The 22,189-nt window shown below is 46.5% G+C and overlaps 1 protein-coding gene across 1 annotated transcript in view; it reads left to right on the top strand.

The window, feature by feature from the left end:
* CDT1 (chromatin licensing and DNA replication factor 1) overlaps positions 1-7,062 on the top strand; it is a 30,847-nt gene extending 23,785 nt beyond the window's left edge. The window contains exons 9-10 of the mRNA XM_078669289.1: positions 5,660-5,861; positions 6,172-7,062. Of these exons, the coding sequence (XP_078525415.1) occupies positions 5,660-5,861; positions 6,172-6,335 (366 nt within the window). The 3' untranslated portion in view covers positions 6,336-7,062. The remainder of the gene's footprint in view (positions 1-5,659; positions 5,862-6,171) is intronic.
* Positions 7,063-22,189: the final 15,127 nt, after the last annotated feature.

Here is a 22,189-nt window from a genome sequence, read left to right as displayed (position 1 = left end):
AGAAGAAAAAATTGAATGATGGTAAATCTGAAATAAAAAAAATAAAAAAACTGGATAGCAGGAAAGGAAGGAAATGACCAAGGCAAAATGTTGGGAAAAGGGTTCTTAGTATAACATTTTTGATCCTGCAAACCAAATTACACCTCATCTATATTTAAAACATTTTTTACACGTGCTGTATAGTAAACCATTGGCGAAACAGTCCAATAATCCTATGAAATGGCAGCAGTCTACTTCAAAGGTAATTATAACATCTTTAGGAGACAGACTGATCAAGCTGAAATGTGTCATGTGCTCACTTAACATGTGTTCTACGATCACATCAGGCAGTATCTGCTACTAAAGGGAACTCCTTATGTGTGCACCTTGTGTAAGAGGGAAATGATATCACTCAAAGTGACTTTAACCAGTGGCTTAACCCCTTCCATGCTCATGACTAGCTCAGCTCGTCATGCAGTACAGTGCTCCTGTGCTCATGACGAGCTGAGCTAGTCATGACCACACCCGTTTTTATTGCTGTCCAGCACAGCAGCAGAATCGCTCTAGAGGCGATGCGGTTAAGTATACTGACCCAATGCCCTATATATGACACACAGACCGAGTTCAAAGAGGTGTCCAAGTCCCTTTAAGTATATTATTTTAGTAAAATAAAAAGTCTTGGTTAAAGCCACACCTAAAAAGCAGTGATGACGCAACTGCATGCCATTCTACTTACACGTACATGCGTAATGTATACATGTGTCAGAACGCATGTGGGCTTTTTTTAATTTACTGGTCCAAGATCAGTAAACTCAACAAGCATTGCAAATGCAATAGGTCTCGCATTAGAAAAGTTGGAGTTATTGGCCTTGTAAATGACATATTTTATTTGTTGGTTTTTAAAATTGCTAAATTGATGGCTTTGTCATTTACAATGCCAATAGTTATAACTTTCGCGAATGTGACACCTATAGCATTTGGAATGCAACATGTTTTGTATTTACGTGACTTAGATGGCAGCTCTGGTCGTTAGGCCACATCTCTAGAGAGCAGGAGAGTGCAGCAGGGGAGAGAAGCACAGCAATGCAATAGGTCTCGCATTAGGAAAGTTTGAGCTATTGGTATTGTAAAGGACACATTTTTTATTTATGTGCTTGTTTTGAAAATAGCGAAATTAATAGCTTTGTTATTTACAATGCCAATAGTTTTATCTTTCGCAAATGTGACACCTATTGTAACACAATATGTGTTGTGAGGGTGAGGGTGAGGGTGAGGGTGAGGGGTTGAGGGTGAGTGAGGGTGAGTGAGGGTGAGGGTGAGTGAGGGTGAGGGGTTGAGTGAGGGTGAGGGGTTGAGGGTGAGTGAGGGTGAGTGAAGGTGAGTGAGTGAGGGTGAGTGAGGGGGTGAGGGTGATGGTGAGGGGTTGAGGGTGATGTTGAGGGTGAGTGAGGGGTTGAGGGTGAGTGAGGGGTTGAGGGTGAGTGAGGGGTTGAGGGTGAGTGAGGGGTTGAGGGTGAGTGAGGGGTTGAGGGTGAGTGAGGGGTTGAGGGTGAGGGGTTGAGGGTGTGAGGGTGAGGGGTTGAGGGTGAGGGGTTGAGGGTGAGGGGTTGAGGGTGAGTGAGGGTGAGGGGTTGAGGGTGAGTGTGGGTGAGTGTGAGTGATTGAGGGTGAGTGAGGGTGAGGGTGAGGGAGGTTGAGGGTGAGTGAGGGTGAGGGAGGGGTTGAGGGTGAGGGGTTGAGGGTGAGGGGTTGAGGGTGAGGGTGGATGTGGTGGTGAGGGTGAGGGGTTGAGGGTGGGTGAGGGTGAGGGTGTGAGGGTGAGGGGTTGAGGGTGAGTGAGGGTGAGGGGTTGAGGGTGAGTGAGTGTGAGTGATTGAGGGTGAGTGTGAGTGAGTGTGAGTGAGTGAGGGTGAGTGTGTGAGTGAGGGTGAGGGGTTGAGGGTGAGTGAGGGGTTGAGGGTGAGTGAGGGGTTGAGGGTGAGTGAGGGTGAGGTTGAGTGAGGGTGAGGTTGAGAGGGTGAGGTTGAGGGTGGGTGAGGGGTTGAGGGTGAGGGGGTGAGGGGTTGAGGGTGAGAGGGTGAGGGGTTGAGGGTGAGGGGTTGAGGGTGAGGGGTTGAGGGTGAGGGGTTGAGGGTGAGGGGTTGAGGGTGAGTGAGGGGTTGAGGGTGAGTGAGGGTGAGGGGTTGAGGGTGAGTGAGGGTGAGGGGTTGAGGGTGAGTGAGGGTGAGGGGTTGAGGGTGAGTGAGGGTGAGGGGTTGAGGGTGAGTGAGGGTGAGGGGTTGAGGGTGAGTGAGGGGTTGAGGGTGAGTGAGGGTGAGGGGTTGAGGGTGAGTGAGGGGTTGAGGGTGGATGTGGTGGTGGTGGTGGATGTGGAGGTGGTGGTGGATGTGGTGGTGGATTTGGTGGATGTGGGGTGATTGCGGCTTGCAAGCTTATTCCGCTCACGTTATGCAGTTTCAAACATGATTGCCACTATTACTCTCAAATTCACTTGGCAGCAAACTGGTGAACTAATTAAATGAAAGTCGTATTCAGCGTTATGGCCGGTACTTTATTCCAGCAAAGTGGCAAGCCACTACACACCAATGAGCTAGTGAAGCTAAAAACACACCACATGGCACAATTGCTGGCTGAGCGAGCAGAAGTAAGCCAAACAGCTTTCCCGTAGCTAAGGAGAGCTCGGCTCTTTTTGTAGCAGCACGCATAAGAAAAGTCCCGTATTTTCACCAAAACACTCTCTGATAATAATCAGCGGAATTCAGAAGGCTTCCTGCCCTCATATATTCCCAAGAGAGCAGTAATCTTATAGGGAAATGCTGTCATCACACCTAAAGCTACGGATGAGGAGAGCTTGCTGGAAGACATTCAATTAATGAAAAAAAAAAAAAAGGAGACACGGCCGGCCGGCCGTGAACTGAAAGCACGGCCGGCCGGCCGTGAAAAAGCCTTTGATGCCGCAGGGGGTAATTAGGGGAGGAGGATGGCTGGGCTGAGGCACAGCGCCAAGCCTTTGATGCAGCAGGGGGCGGAGCGGGAAGAGCTGCTGGCGGCACTAAGCTGACGATTTGATGCTGTGCACGCGCATTTTAACTAATTGCGCTTGCGCATTGAGTTAAAAGTGCACATGCACTTCATCAAATCGCCAGTGAATCGCCAGTGTAGGTAAGCTTTGTTTAAGCCCCCATAGTCTCGCTCTGCTCAATGCGCATGCGCATTGACAGGCGAGACCTAAAAATGACATTGAAGTTGCGCTTGTGTTTTTTTTTTTTGTTTGTTTTTTTAAGATTAAGTGTTTACACAATACACCACCCTGTGCGGGTAGTTTGTACAGTCGCTCATAACACTTGCAAAACTCTGCAACTGTCATCTGCTGATATTGAGAAAATAGCTGCCATGGGTGTCACCAAATGCAAACAGTTAAGACTAATTTAACAACCCCGAACCCTCCCCACACTTGAATTTGAGTGATTTCTTCATGGTAATAACATTAATAAATATTCATGTTTCATCATTTATCAGAAAAAACATAAATTAAGTCCCAATATTAAATTGAGTGGGCCTATGATGACCCTTAAATATCAAGGGCAGCTTGCTGCAAACCATGACAGCTGCATCAAGCTGAGCTTGCCCTTAAACCTCATTTTCTGCAGCAGACTCACCTGCTTGGGGAATATGAACTGTCTGAAATGCTGACCTGCTGCCTCTGATCCCAGGCAGTGCCCACTAGTGCACCAAAGATGAGCGACCTGCTTCGGACAGTGCATGAGGCTGACACCGTGCTGCAGGGGAGATCGAACTGTGCAGCAACTGGCATAAAGATTATGAACTGATGGCTTGCATGGGCACAAGGGTTGTTCCTCAATCTGTACCTTTTTAGTAACCTGCAACTGTTAGAGGGTCTGCTTTTGTCTCCCTCCCTGGCCCATTTTCTTTTCTACAGTCATGTAATCTAGTGATAGGCAGGATTACTGACAAAAATGGAATTGAGTGAAAATCTATAATCTCAGCTGCTGGTAATAACTTTGACCACATTACAGTACTTCATTCTTTGCTCAATGTACCTACAAATGGAGATTAACCATAGTCAAATCAACATTGGTATTGCTCCTATTAAACGTTTCAGCCAAAAATACCAATGCAGTTAATCCTCCGCCCCCCTCCCACCCCTCCCCCACACCTCCAAATGAAAACACAAGCAACTCTTTGGTTCCATTTTCTCTTGCTGTGCTAAAATATGTTGGCCAAGAAGGGCAAAATGTACTCTCACCCACTCCTTTCTATTGTTCACCATGTGCCCCTTTGGCACTTTCCCTTCTGATGGCATAGCTTGGTTTCTAGAGCAGTCTATAATCTGTATATAAAATATTCTAATGAAAAGGTTTTGTCTAGTTTAAATTGACATTGGAAGGTCATGAACTTAAATGTAGTATTGTGATCTACTGATGCTCTAAGGAGTCGGGCAGAGGTGCAACCGTACTTTAATGGCAAAGGTTTCAAAGGTGCACAGTGTTTTTTCGCGTATTAACAAAAGCTAACATGCACACTACCTGTGCACCTATAGGGTATCGCAGCCTAATTGTTTACCATCAGCAGAACAGTCTTGGACAGCAATTACTACAATATCTTATTTATGACCTGATCTGGAGAGTTAGACAACCACGTCATCTCATTGTATTGTAATGAGCAGTGGGAGCTGCATCTTGATATTAGCAATCAAATCGTTTTTTAAAAATAGACACACTTACAAGGAGACGGTAATGGACGGTAGAAAACTGAAATGTAGGTCCATCTGTTTTTACAGTATTGGCACACTTGAATGCTTATTATAATGGGTGTATGACAAGGGTAAAAAGTACTTAAAATGCACTATTTTAAGTGATTATTAAAAAAACAAGTTCCCACAGAAAATACAATAAAAAAAAAATCTGATTCCAGAACATATTTTCATTTTGAATAAGAATTGTCTCGAATAAAACATATACAAAACGGCCAACTACCCACATAGAACATTCGCAGCGAGCACAGGTCATTATTGAAAAACAACCCTACAGTGCCATCTACTGGCCTCACAAGGTAAATTAGAACAAAGTATTATAACGAAAACATACATTATACTAAGGAAATGTACAAATTAATTTATTTAAAATATCTTTAAACTTTTTACAAAATTGAAAACAGTAAGCGAAAACATTCAAAGCAATACATATAACTATTATTATTGGTTTAGGAGGTCGTGGTTGAGGTCCAGTAGGGGTTTAAGAGGTTGTGCTTTAGGTACAGGTAGTTGTTTAGGATTTGTTCTTAAGCCCACTTGTTGTTACAATTTTGTTATTAAGGCCGTTTCCCTGGCCTGCCTGATCTGGCTTCAGTGTAATGCAGCTTGATCTACCTGTGAGTGGTCCGATGGCCAGACTGCTAAGAAGATACTATAATTGTTATCCTCAACCAAGCAGTGGTTTCCGACTGCTTTGCAACATTTCCAGTTGCTTGCAACTGATCACTGTTGTAAGTCATACCTGTCAGCTGTGGACCTGCAATTGGAGGTCATTGAGGCTAACATTCTGGCTCCTCATTTTGTTATTCAGACATGTATACTCGTCATTCTTCTCCCCCCCCCCCCCCCCCCCCCCCCAAAAAAAATCTGTCTAGTGAACCCCCTCATTTTTAATTTGTTTCTCAGATCCGAGCAAAGGAAGCTCAGAAGATTCAGGCCTTAATGACCCGGAACCCTCAGCAAGAAGAGCGTCTCGCTGTGATGTCCAGGCTTCCAGAAATGGCCCGTATATTGCGAAACGTCTTTGTGTCTGAGAAGAAGCCAGCACTGACCATGGAGGTCTCCTGCAACCGAGTGATCGGCAGCTATCGCTCCTCAATGACGCAGAGTAAGGCTTGGCAGGTTCATGGGACCCGTGTCCCTTACATGGGTTTGTTTGGGAGGCAGGGTGGTTGGATGGTGCTGGCGCTGAATACATTTTCTTCTTTTCTCGCCACAAATTGTTAGATTTTGCAGATAATGAGTGACCAAAAACCAATTCCATAAACGTGTGCTTGGCACAGATACACATGTATGATTAAAGTTCTCTTTAATGTGGCAGACATTCATAGAACTTTATACCCTGGTTATAATACTGTAGTGCGTCTTCCTTGCTCAGTCGACATGCGAGTAACTTGCATATTTCTTCTTTGCTGTAGGAGAGATGGAGAAACACCTTCGCCTCCTTGCTGAACTGGTGCCCAGCTGGCTTGGCATTCACACGATCCGTAAAGAAACTTACTTGAAGTTGGATAAGACTGTCGAACTCTGCGTTGTTGTAGAGGCTCTGGATAAGAAAGTGAAGGAAGAAGAAAGACTGTAACCTCTGCGCCTTCGCTTGGACTCTATTTACACTGGAATGGGACTTTGAGCTTTGCACAGCCTGTTCAGAGCGTTACATGACTGAGCAGACTTTTACTATTGCAGAAGATCAAAGTTTTGAAAATGTAGTATTTATCATCAGTAATACTTGATGCAGATTGTGCATTTTTTTTAAAGTATGTTGCAAGATTATATGTACCTGGAAATTACTATTTTGGTCCGCTTCTACAGGTCTTTCAAACCTTGTTTTTTGCTGGATGCGTTTTCCAATTTTTCTGCAGCAGATGCCCCCTTTTAAAAATGCTTTAATCTGCCAAGATTTTAGATTCAAAACAGATAGTTCGACTTTAGCTTGGTCAAGAATTATGTCAGCAGGACTTATTTAACCTTGTGTTTGTACAATGCACCAAGACCACAGACAATCTACCAAATATAGTCTACTCAAGGATGTGGCTGATGTGGGATGGGTTGGATTGGTGGGGAAGCCAAGGGTCAATACTAGATTTGTTCGTTTGCACCACATGTCAATATAAATAGGGGTTTGAGGGTTAAGACCACCCTTTACAGTCATGAAGTTTCTAGTCCCTTTTTATAGAGCTAGCCATGTTAATTTGCACATATTTGTATTTTTAATAGCCTATTATGTTTGGGTCTAACCTTTGTGCCATCTGTTCAGCCTGTTTGTATGCAAAATATTGTTTTAATTAAAAGAATCCTTGTTAATTGAACACTTCATGTGGTAGTTATCATTCTAGGTCCTTTCTTTCTTAACCGGGTGGTGTGAGAATGGAGTTAAATGGTCCAAATTGTGGTATTTTATTGTTTTTTGGATGTTGGTAAGGTTGGTTGTTCTCGAATGCTAGTTTGGGAGTTGTCCACACTGGGCCTGAATTATCTCTTCTGTAGGGCATTAAGAGGTGCAACGTGGTGATTTTAATACGCAATGGTAACCAGGCAGCGAAATTTTTATCACATTTGTTCAAGGTTTGTTTTCTTATGATTGGCAGCTAACTGTGGTGCTGCTTTCTCTGGCAGTGCATGTGCGTTAACGTCTTGGACACAAGTACTGCCCATGAATTAACTGTAAGGGTTGTCCCACAATTTTCCCAGTCTTCGTTACTGCTCCTTTTTTGGAATGAGAATTAAGCTTTCATTATTGTTTTGTTTAGATACTGTGGTATTTGCATCTGGCTGTCAGTTTGTGGTAGTTTACAAAAATTTCAAGAGGCTCAAACTCCTAATGGTGGTTTTGAGGGCACTTCTTGGCAGAAAATTGTTTGGCTGTCAGTTGTAAATGGTTGAGGGATGTTCAAGTCTTGGGTCATAGTGTTCAGAAATTGTTCTTCTCCGGACACTAGGGAATTGGCATGCTGGAGGTATATTAGAACGTGCAAAATCACAGGTTTGGAGTGAAGATGACTCCTGATAGAGGATGGCGACTTCTTTCGGTTGCATCCTGAGACCTGTGATGAATTCTGGGTTACATCTTAATAAAATGAGCGATGACTAAACCTTCCATGCAGGAAGTGAGGAAATGAAACGCGAGCTTCCATAGAACTGGTCCTCATGCTTTTCTCCACTCTGAGAATTCGTGCTATGATTATTTGGAACATTTCATCTCTGCTCCTTTTTTAGGTATCATCCTACCAGACAGTGCAGCTGTGTGGTATGCGAAAGACCTCTTGGGAGTTTCAGAAGTTGACCTGGGAATGCTTTTGGTCTGTTGCTTGCCATTGGCCTTTTAACTCATGTGTTCTTGCTTTTTCATTTGCTGGCCTTGGCTGTCCAGGATCACTCCATCCCTCCCATTCTAATTCCTTATTACCAGTGTTTTTCCGAGAGCCCTCTATCTGTAAACTTGTCTGTAAATCTTGTTATCTAGTCAAAATTATTGTGCATTCAAAGATATGACTTCAAAGTGAGAGCGTTCAAGGGCGGAATGCATTTTGCCTTCCCCATGGAGTAGGGGTGTCAGTGTGTTCAAATCGGTGATTGTTTGCAGTTGCGCATTCTTAACCTGTAGTTTTGCAGCGTGAATCTTTCTGGATTCACTATGCTGTGCATTATTCCGCGATTCCGCGGTCTTGCGGTTGGGTCCGGATTCGTAGTCTTTTCTCTGTTTTTTTTTCTGTTTTTTTTTTTTTCGTAGCCCAGGTGGGCGTCGGCGTCACACCCCTTTGGGTGTATTTCCGGTGGCGTAGGCATGCTTCCTGCGGAAGCTCCCACTCTTGGGCGCCATCTTCAGATTCTTTTTTTCCGCGGTCGGGTCTGGATCGTGCCCGTTTGGGCTCCAGACATTTTTGGAGAAAGAAGAAAGAAAATGCAGAAAAGACGAGGAGAAGTCATCTGAAGACTCCAGGGGACTTCATCGACGAACAGCCAGCAAGGAGAAGGCGTTTTTCATCGAGATCCTCGACGACCGTCGACGAACACGCGACCAGGGAGGCCCTGGACGCTCGATGATGGACAACACGCCGTTCAAGTTCTGCCGTAACTGCCACCACAAGTACGCGCAGAAGGACCAGCACCCGGTATGCAACCTTTGCCTACCGGTGAACCACGAAAGCGGAGACTGCAACGCCTGTTCCGCCTTCGCCCCGAAGACTCTTCGTGTGAGAGAGAGGCAGAGGGTAGCACACGCCACCCTGCAGGGGAAGGCTCCGACTCCGTCCCTCTACGAGCTGGGGATGTCCTCCGAGGAAGAAGACAACGCTGCCGCAGAAGACGACCGCTACACGGTCGTAGAGACCGATTACACGAAGACTTCTGACAAGGTAAGAGACTCTTCGGCCCCCAAGAACCCGAGAGACTCTGAGTCTAGAAAAATCGAGGGCAAGACCCCGAAAGCGCCGACGCCAAAAAAGGCGGCGTCTGCGACTACTCCCAGGCCCAGCGGATCCTCCGAGAAGCAGTCCCCGGCGCCGAGAGCTGCTGATCAGCAGAAAACGTCGAAAATCGTCCCCGAAAAGGATCGATCGACGCCGAGGGAGAAAGACCCAAAACTGACGACGACCAGAGACCCAAAATCCGGTTCGATGTCAAACTTCGACACCGAAAGGCACGGCGCCGAGCCATCCGCCGAAAAGAACGGCCGACCCATCCGACGCGGAACACCCGGCCGAGATGGAGAAGAGAAGGCGCCTCGAGGCCGAAATGGAGAACATCATGCAGCGGAAGAAAGATTTCGACGCAAAGATGAAAGCCTTCACGATCCCTCACAAGACCAAGCCACCGGTGGTGGAGGCGATCGAGGAGGAAGAAGAGATCGCCGAAGTCGCCGAGGAACAAGACCAGGACGTCGAGGTGGTCGACAACCAGGAGGAGTACGAGAAGCCCTACGATAGTTACAACTATGGGGAGGAAGAGGAAAGCAGGACAGATACAGAGTCGGCACCCTCTGACCTACAGGAGGTAGATTACATAGATGTCGACACCGACAGCCCGGAGGAGGTGGTCGACACTTACCCCTCGAGGCCCTCGCCGCCTGACGACATCGGGGCCTACAACTCGGTGATACAATCTGCCGCAGCAGCTTTCAAGCTCAAGCTCGACGAAGGGAAGCAGAAAGCAGACTTCCTTCTAGAGACATTGCTCCCAACACAAACGAGGAGCCAGTTCCTTCCAATGCTCGAAAGCGTCTTGGCTCAGGGGAAGGAAGCATTCAGGGAACCCGCAACATGCAAGGCAGTAACTCCCAGAACTGAGAAGAAGTACAAACATTCCACAAAGGACCCGGCCTACATTCAGGGCACAGTCTCCGCAGACTCCATTATCACGGCCACAGCAAGGAGGAGGGCTAACGTACCCACTACCTCGGGTCCGCCAACGGATAAGGAGAGGAAAAGGATGGATCTGGTGGGCAGAAGGATCGAACGGAATGCCGCGACCCACTGGCGCATGGCTAATTCCAACGCCCTGATAAACAGGCACATGTACCAGATCATGGAAGAGCTGGGGCAGTTGGTGAAGGACCTGCCCCAGGATGCCAGGCAGAAGGCCGAAAAGCTGGTTGAAGAGGGAAAAAACGCGGCAAATTCTTGCCTTAAGATGGCCCTGGATGAAGCAGACACCGCCAGCAGGCTCATGATGATGGGTGTCACGGAAAGGAGGCACGCCTGGCTCAGGATCTCAGGTTTCAAGCCGGAGGTGCAACACAGCATCCTGAACACACCGTTCAACGGCAACACGCTTTTCGGAACAACAGTTGATGAAACGCTCAGTCAACTGAAAAATGATAACGAAACAGCAAGATCCATGGGAGCATTGCAGTTCAGAGGGAACAAGAGGGGCACCCCGTCACGGAGGCCCGGTGGGAGAGGCGGAAACCAGCCAGGTACATCACACCAGGCTTTCCAGCAAACGCACCAGGCAGACTCGCAGGCTCAGCATGGTCAGCAGAAGCAGTCCTGGCAGTACCAACAAAGAGGCCCGTCCTTTCGAAGGAGAAATGGACGGGGACAAAATAGAAGAGGGGGGCAGCAGCCCACCTCTAAGTGACTACAAAAAACTACGTGTGCCCGCCCACAGAAAAGATCCCAAGGGGCAGCACGTACAGAGGGGTCAGGACAAAATAGACACCTACGACCACATAACACCAGTGGGAGGAAGATTAAGATTTTACCTCAGAGTGGAGAGAAATCACATCAGACAAATGGATCCTCAACATTATCCAATTCGGATACTGCATAGAGTTGGAGGGGAGGCCAACAAGCAGAAAACCAAAAAGAAAAACGCAAGCAGCTGCAGTGTCTTCAGGAGGAGGCAAAGGAACTCCTGCGGAAGCAGGCCATAGAACGGGTACCCTTCAAGGAAAGAAACACAGGAATATACTCAACGTACTTCCTGGTACCGAAGGTAGACGAGTCAATGAGACCCATTCTGGACTTACGGTTCCTGAACAAATTCATAAGAACTCAAAAAGTCAAAATGACCTCCCTGCCAGAGGTGCTCCCACAATTGCAGACCGGGGACTTCATGGTCACAATAGACCTCAAAGACGCCTACCTGCACATCCCAATGAACAGAAAGCACAAACACATGCTCAGGTTCACCATTGGAGACAGCCACTACCAGTTCACGACACTGGCCTTCGGACTAAAATCAGCACCAAGAGTTTTCACAAAGTGCCTCGCAGCAGTCGCAGCGCACCTACGAAGGCAAGGGATACACGTATACCCTTACCTGGACGACTGGCTGGTGAAAGCAAACTCATACCAGAAATGCAAGCAGCACGCACATGCAGTAACGAGCACGCTCATAAGCCTGGGGTTCTCCATCCATTGGAAGAAATCATCAATGGAGCCGGAACAAGTCAAGATCTTCCTGGGAGCACAGATCAACACCTTACAGGGCAAGGTGTTCCCCAGCGAGAAGAGGGCAAGGGCGCTGGTGAAGGAAACTCTCCTCTACCGGAAGGGACAAGCTCGGACAGTGAGGACTGCGAGCAAGATCATGGTCATGATGGCATCATGCATCCACCTGGTACCAAATGTACGACTCCACATGAGACCCATTCAAGAATGGCTACAGGAGCAATGGTCACAAGCTACAGGCGGTTGGGAGGATCTAGTGGTTGTAACGCACGCAGTGCAGAAGGAGATGGCATGGTGGACTATGGAGAACATAAAAAGGGGAAAGCCTCTAACGCCCCCAACGCCAACAGTGACCATCACCACAGACGCATCCCTGAAGGGATGGGGCGCTCACATGGAGGAACTCAAGGTGAGGGGACTGTGGACGCCAACAGATGCGGCAAAGCACATCAATTACCTAGAACTGAAGACCATCTTCCTTGCACTGAAAGCCTTTCAAACAAGACTGTACAAACACAAGGTGTTGATACAAACAGACAACACCACTGCGATGTTCTACATCAACAAGCAGGGGGGCACACAGTCAGCCCCGCTTTCAACGCTGGCGCAGGAGATATGGAGATGGGCCATCCCTCTCAAGATAGACCTGCTAGCCATACACCTACCAGGGAAGGACAACATACAAGCCAATTGGCTCAGCAGGCAGACATCGGCATCCCACGAGTGGGAGGTCAATGCTCAGGAGACAAGGTACCTGTTCGACAGGTGGGGGACACCATCGATGGACCTGTTTGCCACACGCCAGAATGCAAAATGCCAAAGCTTCGCATCCAGGCAGCCCGAGGAGGGGTCACTGGGGAATGCCCTATGGATAGATTGGTCAAGGACATTTGCTTACGCCTTTCCTCCCGATACCACTGATGCACAGAGTGCTGAGCAAGTGCAGAGCGAGCAACATGACGCTGATACTGGTCGCACCAAAGTGGGCGAGGCAGACATGGTACTCGCAGATCATGGAGATGACACAGGGTGCACCCCACAGATTCAGCAGGAGGAAAGACCTACTCTCCATGCAGAACGGAGAGGTACTACATCCAGAGCCAGAGAGCATGAGCCTAGTAGCGTGGCTCCTGAGGACATAGAGTTCGCACATTTGAGACTGCCAGAAAGCACCCTGAGGGTCCTTCAGGAGGCACGAAGGCCCAGCACTCGGAAGTGCTACGTTGCGAAATGGAAAAGATTCACAATATGGTGCAGACAGGAAAGACTTCACAATAAAATGAAGAGGGACTCCACAGTGCTAAGGTACCTGACGCACTTGCTGGAGAAGAACCTTAGCTCATCCTCTTTAAGAGTTCACTTGGCAGCGATAGTCGCCTACACAAGGGGAGAAATGTGCAGGAGCTTCTTCACATCACAGGTGGTGAAGAGATTCCTGGAAGGAGCGAAAAGGATCGCACCACCCAAGCGGGTGCCGCCACCTGCATGGAACTTGAACACAGTCCTAACGGAACTCATGAAAGAGCCCTTTGAACCACTTCACAAGGCCTCCCTAAAGATGCTAACTATGAAAACAGCCTTCCTGGTTGCAATAACGTCCTTACGCAGAGTAAGCGAGCTTCAAGCGCTGACGCTACAAGAACCCTACTTACAAATACACAATGATAGGGTTGTGATGAGGACTGACCCACACTTCATGCCGAAGGTGGTATCCAAATTTCACATGAACCAGTCTATACAGATACCGAGTTTTTTCCAAAAACCAACAACTAGCGCAGAGCGAGCCCTGCACACCCTGGACGCCAGAAGGGGCAGTCATGCACTACATTGAGAGGACGAAGGGACACAGGAAAATAAAACAGTTCTTTGTGTCATTCGCAAACAGCTTCATGGGGAAAGCAGTAACCAAAAAGACTATTCCACTAGGAAGAAGGGCGCTACAATAGCCTTCCTGGCTAACACACCCATAGAGGACATATGCCTGGCGGCAACATGGGCTTCGGTGCACACGTTCACGAAGCACTACTGTGTGGACATACAAATGAACAAGGAAGCTCAAGTTGGACAGAAGGTGCTACAGCACATATTCAACACCCAACGCTCATCTTCCACCCAGCCGCCACAGAGATGAGAAACCGCTACAAAATCTATGCACAGCATAGTGAATCCAGAAAGATTCAAGCTGCAAAACTAATAGTTTTCTTACCTGTCGGTATAGTTTTGCAGCTTGAAGAGCTTTCTGGATTCACTAGCGAACCCACCCACCTCCGCCAGAAAGATGAGGCTGGAGAGAGAAGAGGTGGTTGACAAAAGAAAGGACCTTTAAAGTACAAAGCGGTAAAATACCAACTAAATAGAACATTGCCATTACTTCGGAAACGAAAAAAAAAAAAAACACGGAAAAAAAGAACCCGAAGATGGCGCCCAAGAGTGGGAGCTTCCGCAGGAAGCATGCCGACGTCACCGGAAATACACCCAAAGGGGTGTGACGCCGACGCCCACCTGGGCTACGAAACAAAACAAAAAAAGAGAAAAGACTACGAATCCGGACCCAACCACAAGACCGCAGAATAATGCACAGCATAGTGAATCCAGAAAGATCTTCAAGCTGCAAAACTACACCGACAGGTAAGAAAACTATTCGTTAGGATATACTTAATGCCAGCTGGACTGAAAGATTCCATGGCAACCCCATTTAACATTGCTAAACGCGTATTGACGAGCCTTCCAGTAATGGTGTTGCTTGTTACTGTGTGGGCTAGCACAAATTTCTCCTTTTGTTGTTGCAGTTTTACATGGCTCAAACTCGATTCGCAAGGTGGGTTGGAGTGCTTTATTTGAAAAGTTTTATAAAGCACAAACAATTCCTGATAGGGTATCCAAGCGCTGTGCATATGAGCAAAACCATGAAGGAAGTTAAACACAGGGTGATCATATTGGGTATAAAGAAAAAGTATTGGATAGTAAAAGGTACATCCGTGCTGTAAACATGAAGCAAAAGTTAGTTTGGTAACCAAGTCTATAGTTGCAGGTAGTTTTTCAGAAACTGACCTTTGACTTCTTTTTTTGAACGTGGCAATTGATGGGTTAGCTCTGAGTTTGTGCGGAAGAGCTTTCCAAATTCTTGGAGCAAGACTGAAGAAGGCGCAGTTGTAAGTTTTCTTCTTGAATTTGTGTGGTTTCAATAATGGTGTTGGAGCTTCTTAGGTTCCAGTTCAAACCACATACTTTGAGGTTTTTTGCAGGGTAAGTTGGAGTGTTGTATTGACAGTCTGCCTGACGCACAAAGCACATCTTGAACTGGAGCCTAGCTTTGAGTGTGAGCCAATTGGGTTGTATTAGATCTGGTGTGATATGATGTTGTTTTCTTGACCCCCGTTATGTGTCTGGCTGATGAGTTCAGCTGATCGCTAGGGGGGGGGGAGCAGTTGGACTTCAGGTAGGCCAGCCATGGTCACAATTTCGTAGTTTAGGCGGGAAATGACTAGTGATTGGACTAATGGCTGCACGTCATCAGACGGCATGAATGGTTTTAGTTTCCTTAATGTGTTGAGTTGGTGATTGACTCAGCTGGTGATTGCACTAATATGGTCTAGTATATTTAGGTGTTTGTCCAGAGTCAAGCCTAATGATTAAGTAGAGTCCACAATGCAAGGAGTGCAGTTGAGCACCGTTAGTTGTTTGAGCCAGTCTTGAATGGGGGCAGTGATTTTGGGGCGCAATCCGGAGGAATTCAGTCTTGAGAGTATTTAGTATCATGTGATTGTGAGTTAGCCAGTGTTGAGTTTTCAAAAGAGCAGTGTTAAGAGTTTTGATATAATCCAGTCAAGAGACTTTAAAGCCTAGCCGTGTATAGTCGGCGTACATGTGAGATTGTATGTTAGAGCTGTTCAGAATTTCAGTGAGGAGTTCCATGAATAAGTTGAAAAGCTTGGGCGAGAGTGTTTATCCTTACAAAACATACTGCTTATGTTTTGTAAGGATATAAGTAATGGACATTGAAACAGGACCCTTTGGAGTAACCATGTTATGCTTACATTTCACATACTTTACTTAATCTTGCGTTCCCTTGGGTGATGCTGTTACTTTTTTGTTTAGGCAGCATATAACTCTTGTCTAGTGCGTAATTTGAATTGAATCGCATCCAGATGTTTATGGTGCGGCACCATTGGGTTTTAGCTGAAGGTAGTGCGAATTTCTCTGTGAGGCAGTATGGTGTTCGGTGAGTGAGAGGAATGTGGAACTATTGCCAGAGTTGCCAAATTTGGAACTGGGGAACCAGGTTCTGCCTTCATGACCAGACCACTTTCCTGAGGGAGCTCGTTCCCATGCTAGACCTTAGAAGGCCCCGCAAGACCTTTGAAGCCCTGGTGTCTTAGCACCAGCAGGTGGACCCTAGCGGTGGCAAGTGTGGGTTAACCTTGAAGTCCTGTCCACCACAATCCATGCTGAAGTTCACCTCCAGACTTGCGGGCAGGCCTATGACGCAGCACACACTAGAACAGTGACTGTTACTGAGGTCACAGGACCCATGAGCAGGGCGACTCTAGGGCGTGCGACCGGTGCAATCGCACCAGGTGCTGACTTCGGGTGGGGTTGTCATGTTTGCAAGTATATTGTTTGGTTTCTAAAAGCACTTGCTGCCTCCTTCCTGGCATCCAGCAATTTTTGACAACAATAAAAATGTCATAACTCTGGTGGTTAATGTTCTTCCTAGAGAGACTTGGAGTTTTGTCAAGTGGAAGTTTTGGCTGGTGGAAATGTAGTGCAGAGGGTTAATATGCCTGCTGCAAAGAACATGTACCAATCAGATCACAAAGTGCACATAATGTAAATAGATCAGAGGGTTTACTGCTTTTGTCAGTCAACCTTTGCAAACGGCTGTTCTTTGCAGAAACACCAAATTATTTTTTTAACTTTTGATCCGTATGAGCTTCAAAAAATGTAGTCGTTAAAGTCATCAAATTATGCAGCAGATGACTCATTATGTGGCAAATATTGCAGAGCCATGATTGTATAGAAAACATTTGCAAAATAGGATATTTTGCCATTCATGTTTGAACTGCATTTGTGAAAAAAGGGTGAAGTGCTGATGACAACTGCGTGGCTCGTAGACAAATGGCCTATGATCTCACTTTTAAGCTTAGTTGAGACATTCTGATTGGAAACTTAACCCACTTCGTGAATCTATTTTAATGTCAAAAACTCGTATTATATCATAAATAAACGTGTAGCCATTGGTTGAATTATATAACCTAATAAGCTGCTACTGGGTAGTGAAATGACGAACAAATATTAATGAAAATTAGAATGATTTGCTCGTTGTAGACTGGCCTCTGACACCGCCCACTGACACACTCCTCTGGTTATTCTCACCCTAATTCTCCGCCCACAGTTCCCCCCTACTCCCCCTCCACCTCCTTCGGCCACTGCTTGCACCCCTCTGAGGCAGTGTTGCCAGATTGGGCTAAATCATGCACAATTGGGCTTCATTTTTCCCGTTTGTGCAGTAAAATTTTGGTTTGTGCTAGTTGGCAGATTATAAATAAATATATAGCGCTTCAGCAAAGTAGTATGTTAAAGCGCTTTTATTAGACAAATATTCACTTGGCAGCCTGCTGCAACATCAATTCCAATGCATTCACCGCCTGCTTGACGCTGTCCCTGCCCCATCTTCCTTAATGTAGCAATATTGGGCTACTTTTTGGTTGGCTTTAGGCTAGAGAATGATTAAAAAATCTGGCAACACTGCTGCAAGGCCACCCGCTACTCCCGACTGCTACGGACAACTGAGTTTGCCGAAAATTAGCCTGCCAGCGGCTCCGCACTATGGGCGATCATCTGTGTCTGGACCAGAATGAGTTTAAAACACCTTCCGGGCCAATGGTGTTTTAAACTCACTCTGGTCTGCGGCTTGTATTTGTGTCCTTATTTCACTGCTTGCCTTCAGCAAGATGCCTGAACCTGGTCCTCCTGCCTAGCAAACTGGCTGGCTGAAATGTAGAGGAAAGCCTAGCTCGACAAAGCAAACATTCTGAATACTTATTGCCTTACACGTCAGTCTTCCTATCGTTTTTGCCTAAAGCCCTGCACAGGGCCAGCCTTGTACATTGTAACTGAGCTCCTTCATGTGCTATTGATGTGGATCAATATTTTGGAGGGTGGAAGTTTACTTAATTGACATGTTGCACACCATTCCCATCTAGAGGTTATGCTCGGTACAGCACCTTGTTGACTGGTATTTACAGGGTATGAATAGGGTAGGATTGACTTTATATACCACATTTTAGACCATTTACTGTAATCTGCATATGCAGTGTCACACGCTTCTTGTACTGTTTAGATGGGATACTGACATTTGCTACTTGGAGGCCAAGAATAAAATTGACTTAAATTGCATTTCCCCATCTGCAGATAAGCCTGATAGGTGGCCACAGTTCTCTGCATCATGCCTTCTGGAGCGACGACGCATCTTTGAAAGCTACCTTGTGAACACACTTCTCAAAGTTCATATTCCACTATACTAATTTACCACTAATCCTTTATGGGTTCCAGAGTAGGGTGCTACTCGCCAATAAAGTGCTTCAACACTCCCATCAGGGTTACAAACACTATATAAATGCAAACCTATTCCCCTTTTCAATTTCTCCCCAACCAACCCTTCTCAATCCAAATAACTGGCTAACATATCCACTCAAATTACTTTCATATTTCACTATACTAATTCAACACTAATCCTTATGGGTTCCAGAGTAGCGTGCTGCTCGCAAAAAAAAAGCTTCAAAACCCCATCAGGGGTAGCAAGCGCTATACAAATACATACCGCTTTCCCTCTTCTATCCCGCCACCTACCCTTCTCTATCCAAATGACTGAATAACATATCCACCACTCAAATTACTTCATATTTCACTATACTAATTTTCAATACTAATCCTTTATGGTTTCCGGAGTAGCGTGCTACTCCCCGGAGAAGCGCTTCAACACCCCTCAAGGGTAACGGGTGCTATATAAATGCAAACCTTTCTTCCCCTTCTATTCTTCCGCTATCCCTCTCACTCCAAATAACTAAGATCCACCACTCAAATTACTTTCATATTTCACCATACTAATTCACCACTAATCCTTTATGGATTTCTGGAGTAGCGTGCTACTCGCCCAAAAAACGCTTCAACACTCCATCAGGGGGTAACAAGCGCTATAGAAATACAAAACTTTTTTCTCTTCTATCCTCCTGCATCCAAAGAACTGACAAACTATCCACCACTTAAATTACTTTCGTATTTCTCTATACTAATTGAACACTAATCCTTTATGGGTCCCAGAAAAAGCGCTTGGACGCCTCGTCAGGGGTAGTAAGCGCTATATAAATGCAATTACAATACACTAGTGAAGTGACATCACAGGGTAACATTGTGATTGAGGCAAGTAAGGGTGACTGTGTCCGTGCTCTTCTGTCTTTACCTGTCACTTCATTTTGAGTTGCCTTGAGTAGGTACCATGAAGCAGGTGTTCATGACTTCCTAGAATTTATTAACCAAAATATACAGTCTCTGGTTTTCTCAGCCATAGTCTAACTAGGCGAGTAAACACTTTTTCCAAGGGCTATTTAATGCTGTTCTAGTTACTAGCATGTTTGAGCTGGCTCTTTCTGCAGGGATATCCACACACCTTTTGCCTTCCTCCACCTATTTTTCTGACCTTTCTGTTGGCGTTAGGACTCTGGACACTTTACCACTGCTAATCAGTGCTAATGTGCAGGTGCTTTCTCCCCTAAACATGGTATGATTGGTGTACACCTGTTTAATTTACTTGTAAGTTCCTTGTAAAGTGGTTTCCCATATACCTGTAAATTAAATGTTACTAGTGGGCCTGCAGCACTTTGTGCTACCCACAGAAGTAGCCTTTCAAACGGGTCTCTGGCCGGTGTGCGCAGTTTACTGGCACCTTAACTTGCTATTTAAACTACTTGCCAAGCCTTAAACTCCCTTTTTATTACCCACAGGTCATTCCCAAGGTAGGCCCTAGGAAGCCCTATGTTTTTTTTGCTCTTATGTGTGTTTTAAGTAAGTTATTGCTGCGGTTTTAATTAATCATGCAAATAAAGTATGGTTATGTTATGGGCAGAGTGCTGTGTAAGTAAACGGTAGGACGTGCCTTTGTGTGGAATGTCCTGGTAGTGAGTCTATTTAGTTTTCACTGCTCTATTTAGTTTTCACTGCTGTGAGGCCTACTCCTCTCGTAGGCTAGCATTGGGAATCCCCTTATATACTTTTAAGTGGTAATTCCTGATCAGAAAGGAGTGGTGTTACCATGTCTGCTATGTTTAGGATAGTGGTGATAAATCCTACTTACTGGTGTTGTTGGTGTCAGACCCGGCTTCCTGGGCACCAGGGCACTTGGGGGTAACTGCGCTCCAATCGCCTCAACTGGAGTGTTCCCTCACTGGTGTCCCGGGGCCTCAGTACTAGTGGACCCAAAACTGGATAACCAAGTACTCCTCTCCAGCACTTGACTCTCTCATGGTAGCGAGACCGAGCAGTCCAAGGCTTGCACAAGGAGGTGAGGTGGGGGTTAGACATTCAGAATACAGTGTAAACCCTACCACCAGCTGATAAACTCAATGTCCAGTCAGTGCTTTAATTTATATAAAAGAAAAGTACTTTAATACACACAAGATGATTATACTACATATCATACTAGAATAAACCGTCAAAACCAGATGTATCTACAACCCTCTGGGACAGAGTTCCGACCCCAAACAGTATTATAGCGCCTAGACGCCAAGCACTATAAAAACAGTTAACATAAACACACTACGCATTGCAGATTGCAGATCATGTTACACTGGGCTGCTCTCATTCACTAGAGCCTTGATACCAATCTTTGGAAGGATATAGTTTCAGCATATGATGTGAAGTCCAATGTTGTTGATCAGCCCCATAACCCGCCCACCCAAAGCAACAGAAGTGCACTCCCGTCGTGAGTGAGGACACTGCTCTAGTGGTGGGATACATCTGCATACTGATAGTCTTCCTGAGCTGGGAGAGGTAGAGGTGGTTCACACTTTACATTTGTATAGGTTGTGTCCAGCCCTCATACAAAGGGCTGATTTACCTCCTACTGATTGTCTGCTGCTCCGTCCATCACCACCCACTCAGATCTGTTGACTGGGTGTGAGTGCTTGATTGGTTCAGATGCTCCGTCCATCACCACCCCCTTTTGTACCACTTTGATCGGTCATAAGTGTGGCAGGGTATGCTCAGACGTGAGTCCCTTGCTCACTTTACCACTGGATTCAAGCAAGCCGGGCTGAAGACTGCGAAAATGCCAGAAACCGGTCCTAGGAAGCTTGTTTCCGGTCCAGGGAAGGCATGGCTTGGCAGTTCGGGCTGGACTGTTCCCATGAGGCACAGGGTCAGACTGATTTGCATATGGCCATGTCTGAACTGGGGTGGCAGAGTGCGCTAAAGAACGGTGATGGATTAAACTCAGATCTGTTGACTGGGTGTGAGTGTTTGATTGGTTCAGATGCTCCGTCCATCTCCACCCCCTTTTGTACCACTTTTAGGAAGTGGCCATTTCTCTGTGCTTAGGACTGTGTTTTGCAGCCTAACTCCAATACACACTTGGCTACTCTTTGTACATTCTTTCTAGGCCACTACAACACAGGAAGGGTTGGGTGTGACAGGGGATACATCTGCATACTGATAGTCTTCCTGAGCTGGGAGAGGTAGAGGTGGTTCACACTTTACATTTGTATAGGTTGTGTCCAGCCCTCATACAAAGGGCTGATTTACCTCCTACTGATTGTCTGGACCAAGGGCTGGGTTGAAAGGAATTGCACACTTCTAAGTCAAACTCATTTTTGAGCATAAGTACAAGGGCTCTGGCCCATGTTTTTTAGACATTGTGGGACTTGTAACCAGACACTGCTGGCTTTATAAACTGCACTTTGCCAGAGGACTGCTGTGCTGCCAGGAGGAACTACTATTTGGACTACATGCTTTGCTATCCTGCTGAATGGACTGCCACTCTGCAACGGGACTTTTGTGCTGGCCTGGCTGCTACTCTTTGTGCCCCCAGTGGTCTCCTAGGGCTTGTTGACTTGCCCTCCCCTGTTTTGCAATCACTTGGCCACCAAAGATTGCCCCAAGCACCTCTGCTGTGGAACTCTATTCACTGTGAGTCCTTTCAGCAGCATGCTGTCACGAGGAACTGTGATTGAGGGCACTCTTGAAAACGTTGCTGCAACCCAGCGCGTGGTGAGTGCTGGATTCCAACTAACTGCATGTTTGCTCCCCGTGTTCCAGCCCCCAGATTGGCGCGTGGTGACCACTGCTCATTGCTCTGTGTCGCCCGATCTTCGCGTGGCTGATCTACTGTACTGCACAAAGGGAGGTGCTTCCTCGGGCATCCAGATGTTGCCCCACAAAAAAGTTGACCATCTCCCATCCGTGGGACGCTGGTTGTATGGGCTGTGCACGCCGAGCCACCTTTTGTTCACGCGGCGTTGCCGAGGCAACCAGGAGAAGCCTTGTGTCG

Source organism: Lissotriton helveticus, chromosome 12, assembly GCF_964261635.1.
Source record: "Lissotriton helveticus chromosome 12, aLisHel1.1, whole genome shotgun sequence".
Lineage (NCBI taxonomy): Eukaryota > Metazoa > Chordata > Amphibia > Caudata > Salamandridae > Lissotriton > Lissotriton helveticus.
The sequence above is the reverse complement of the archived record's forward strand: the minus strand, read 5'-3'. Positions and strand labels throughout refer to the sequence as shown.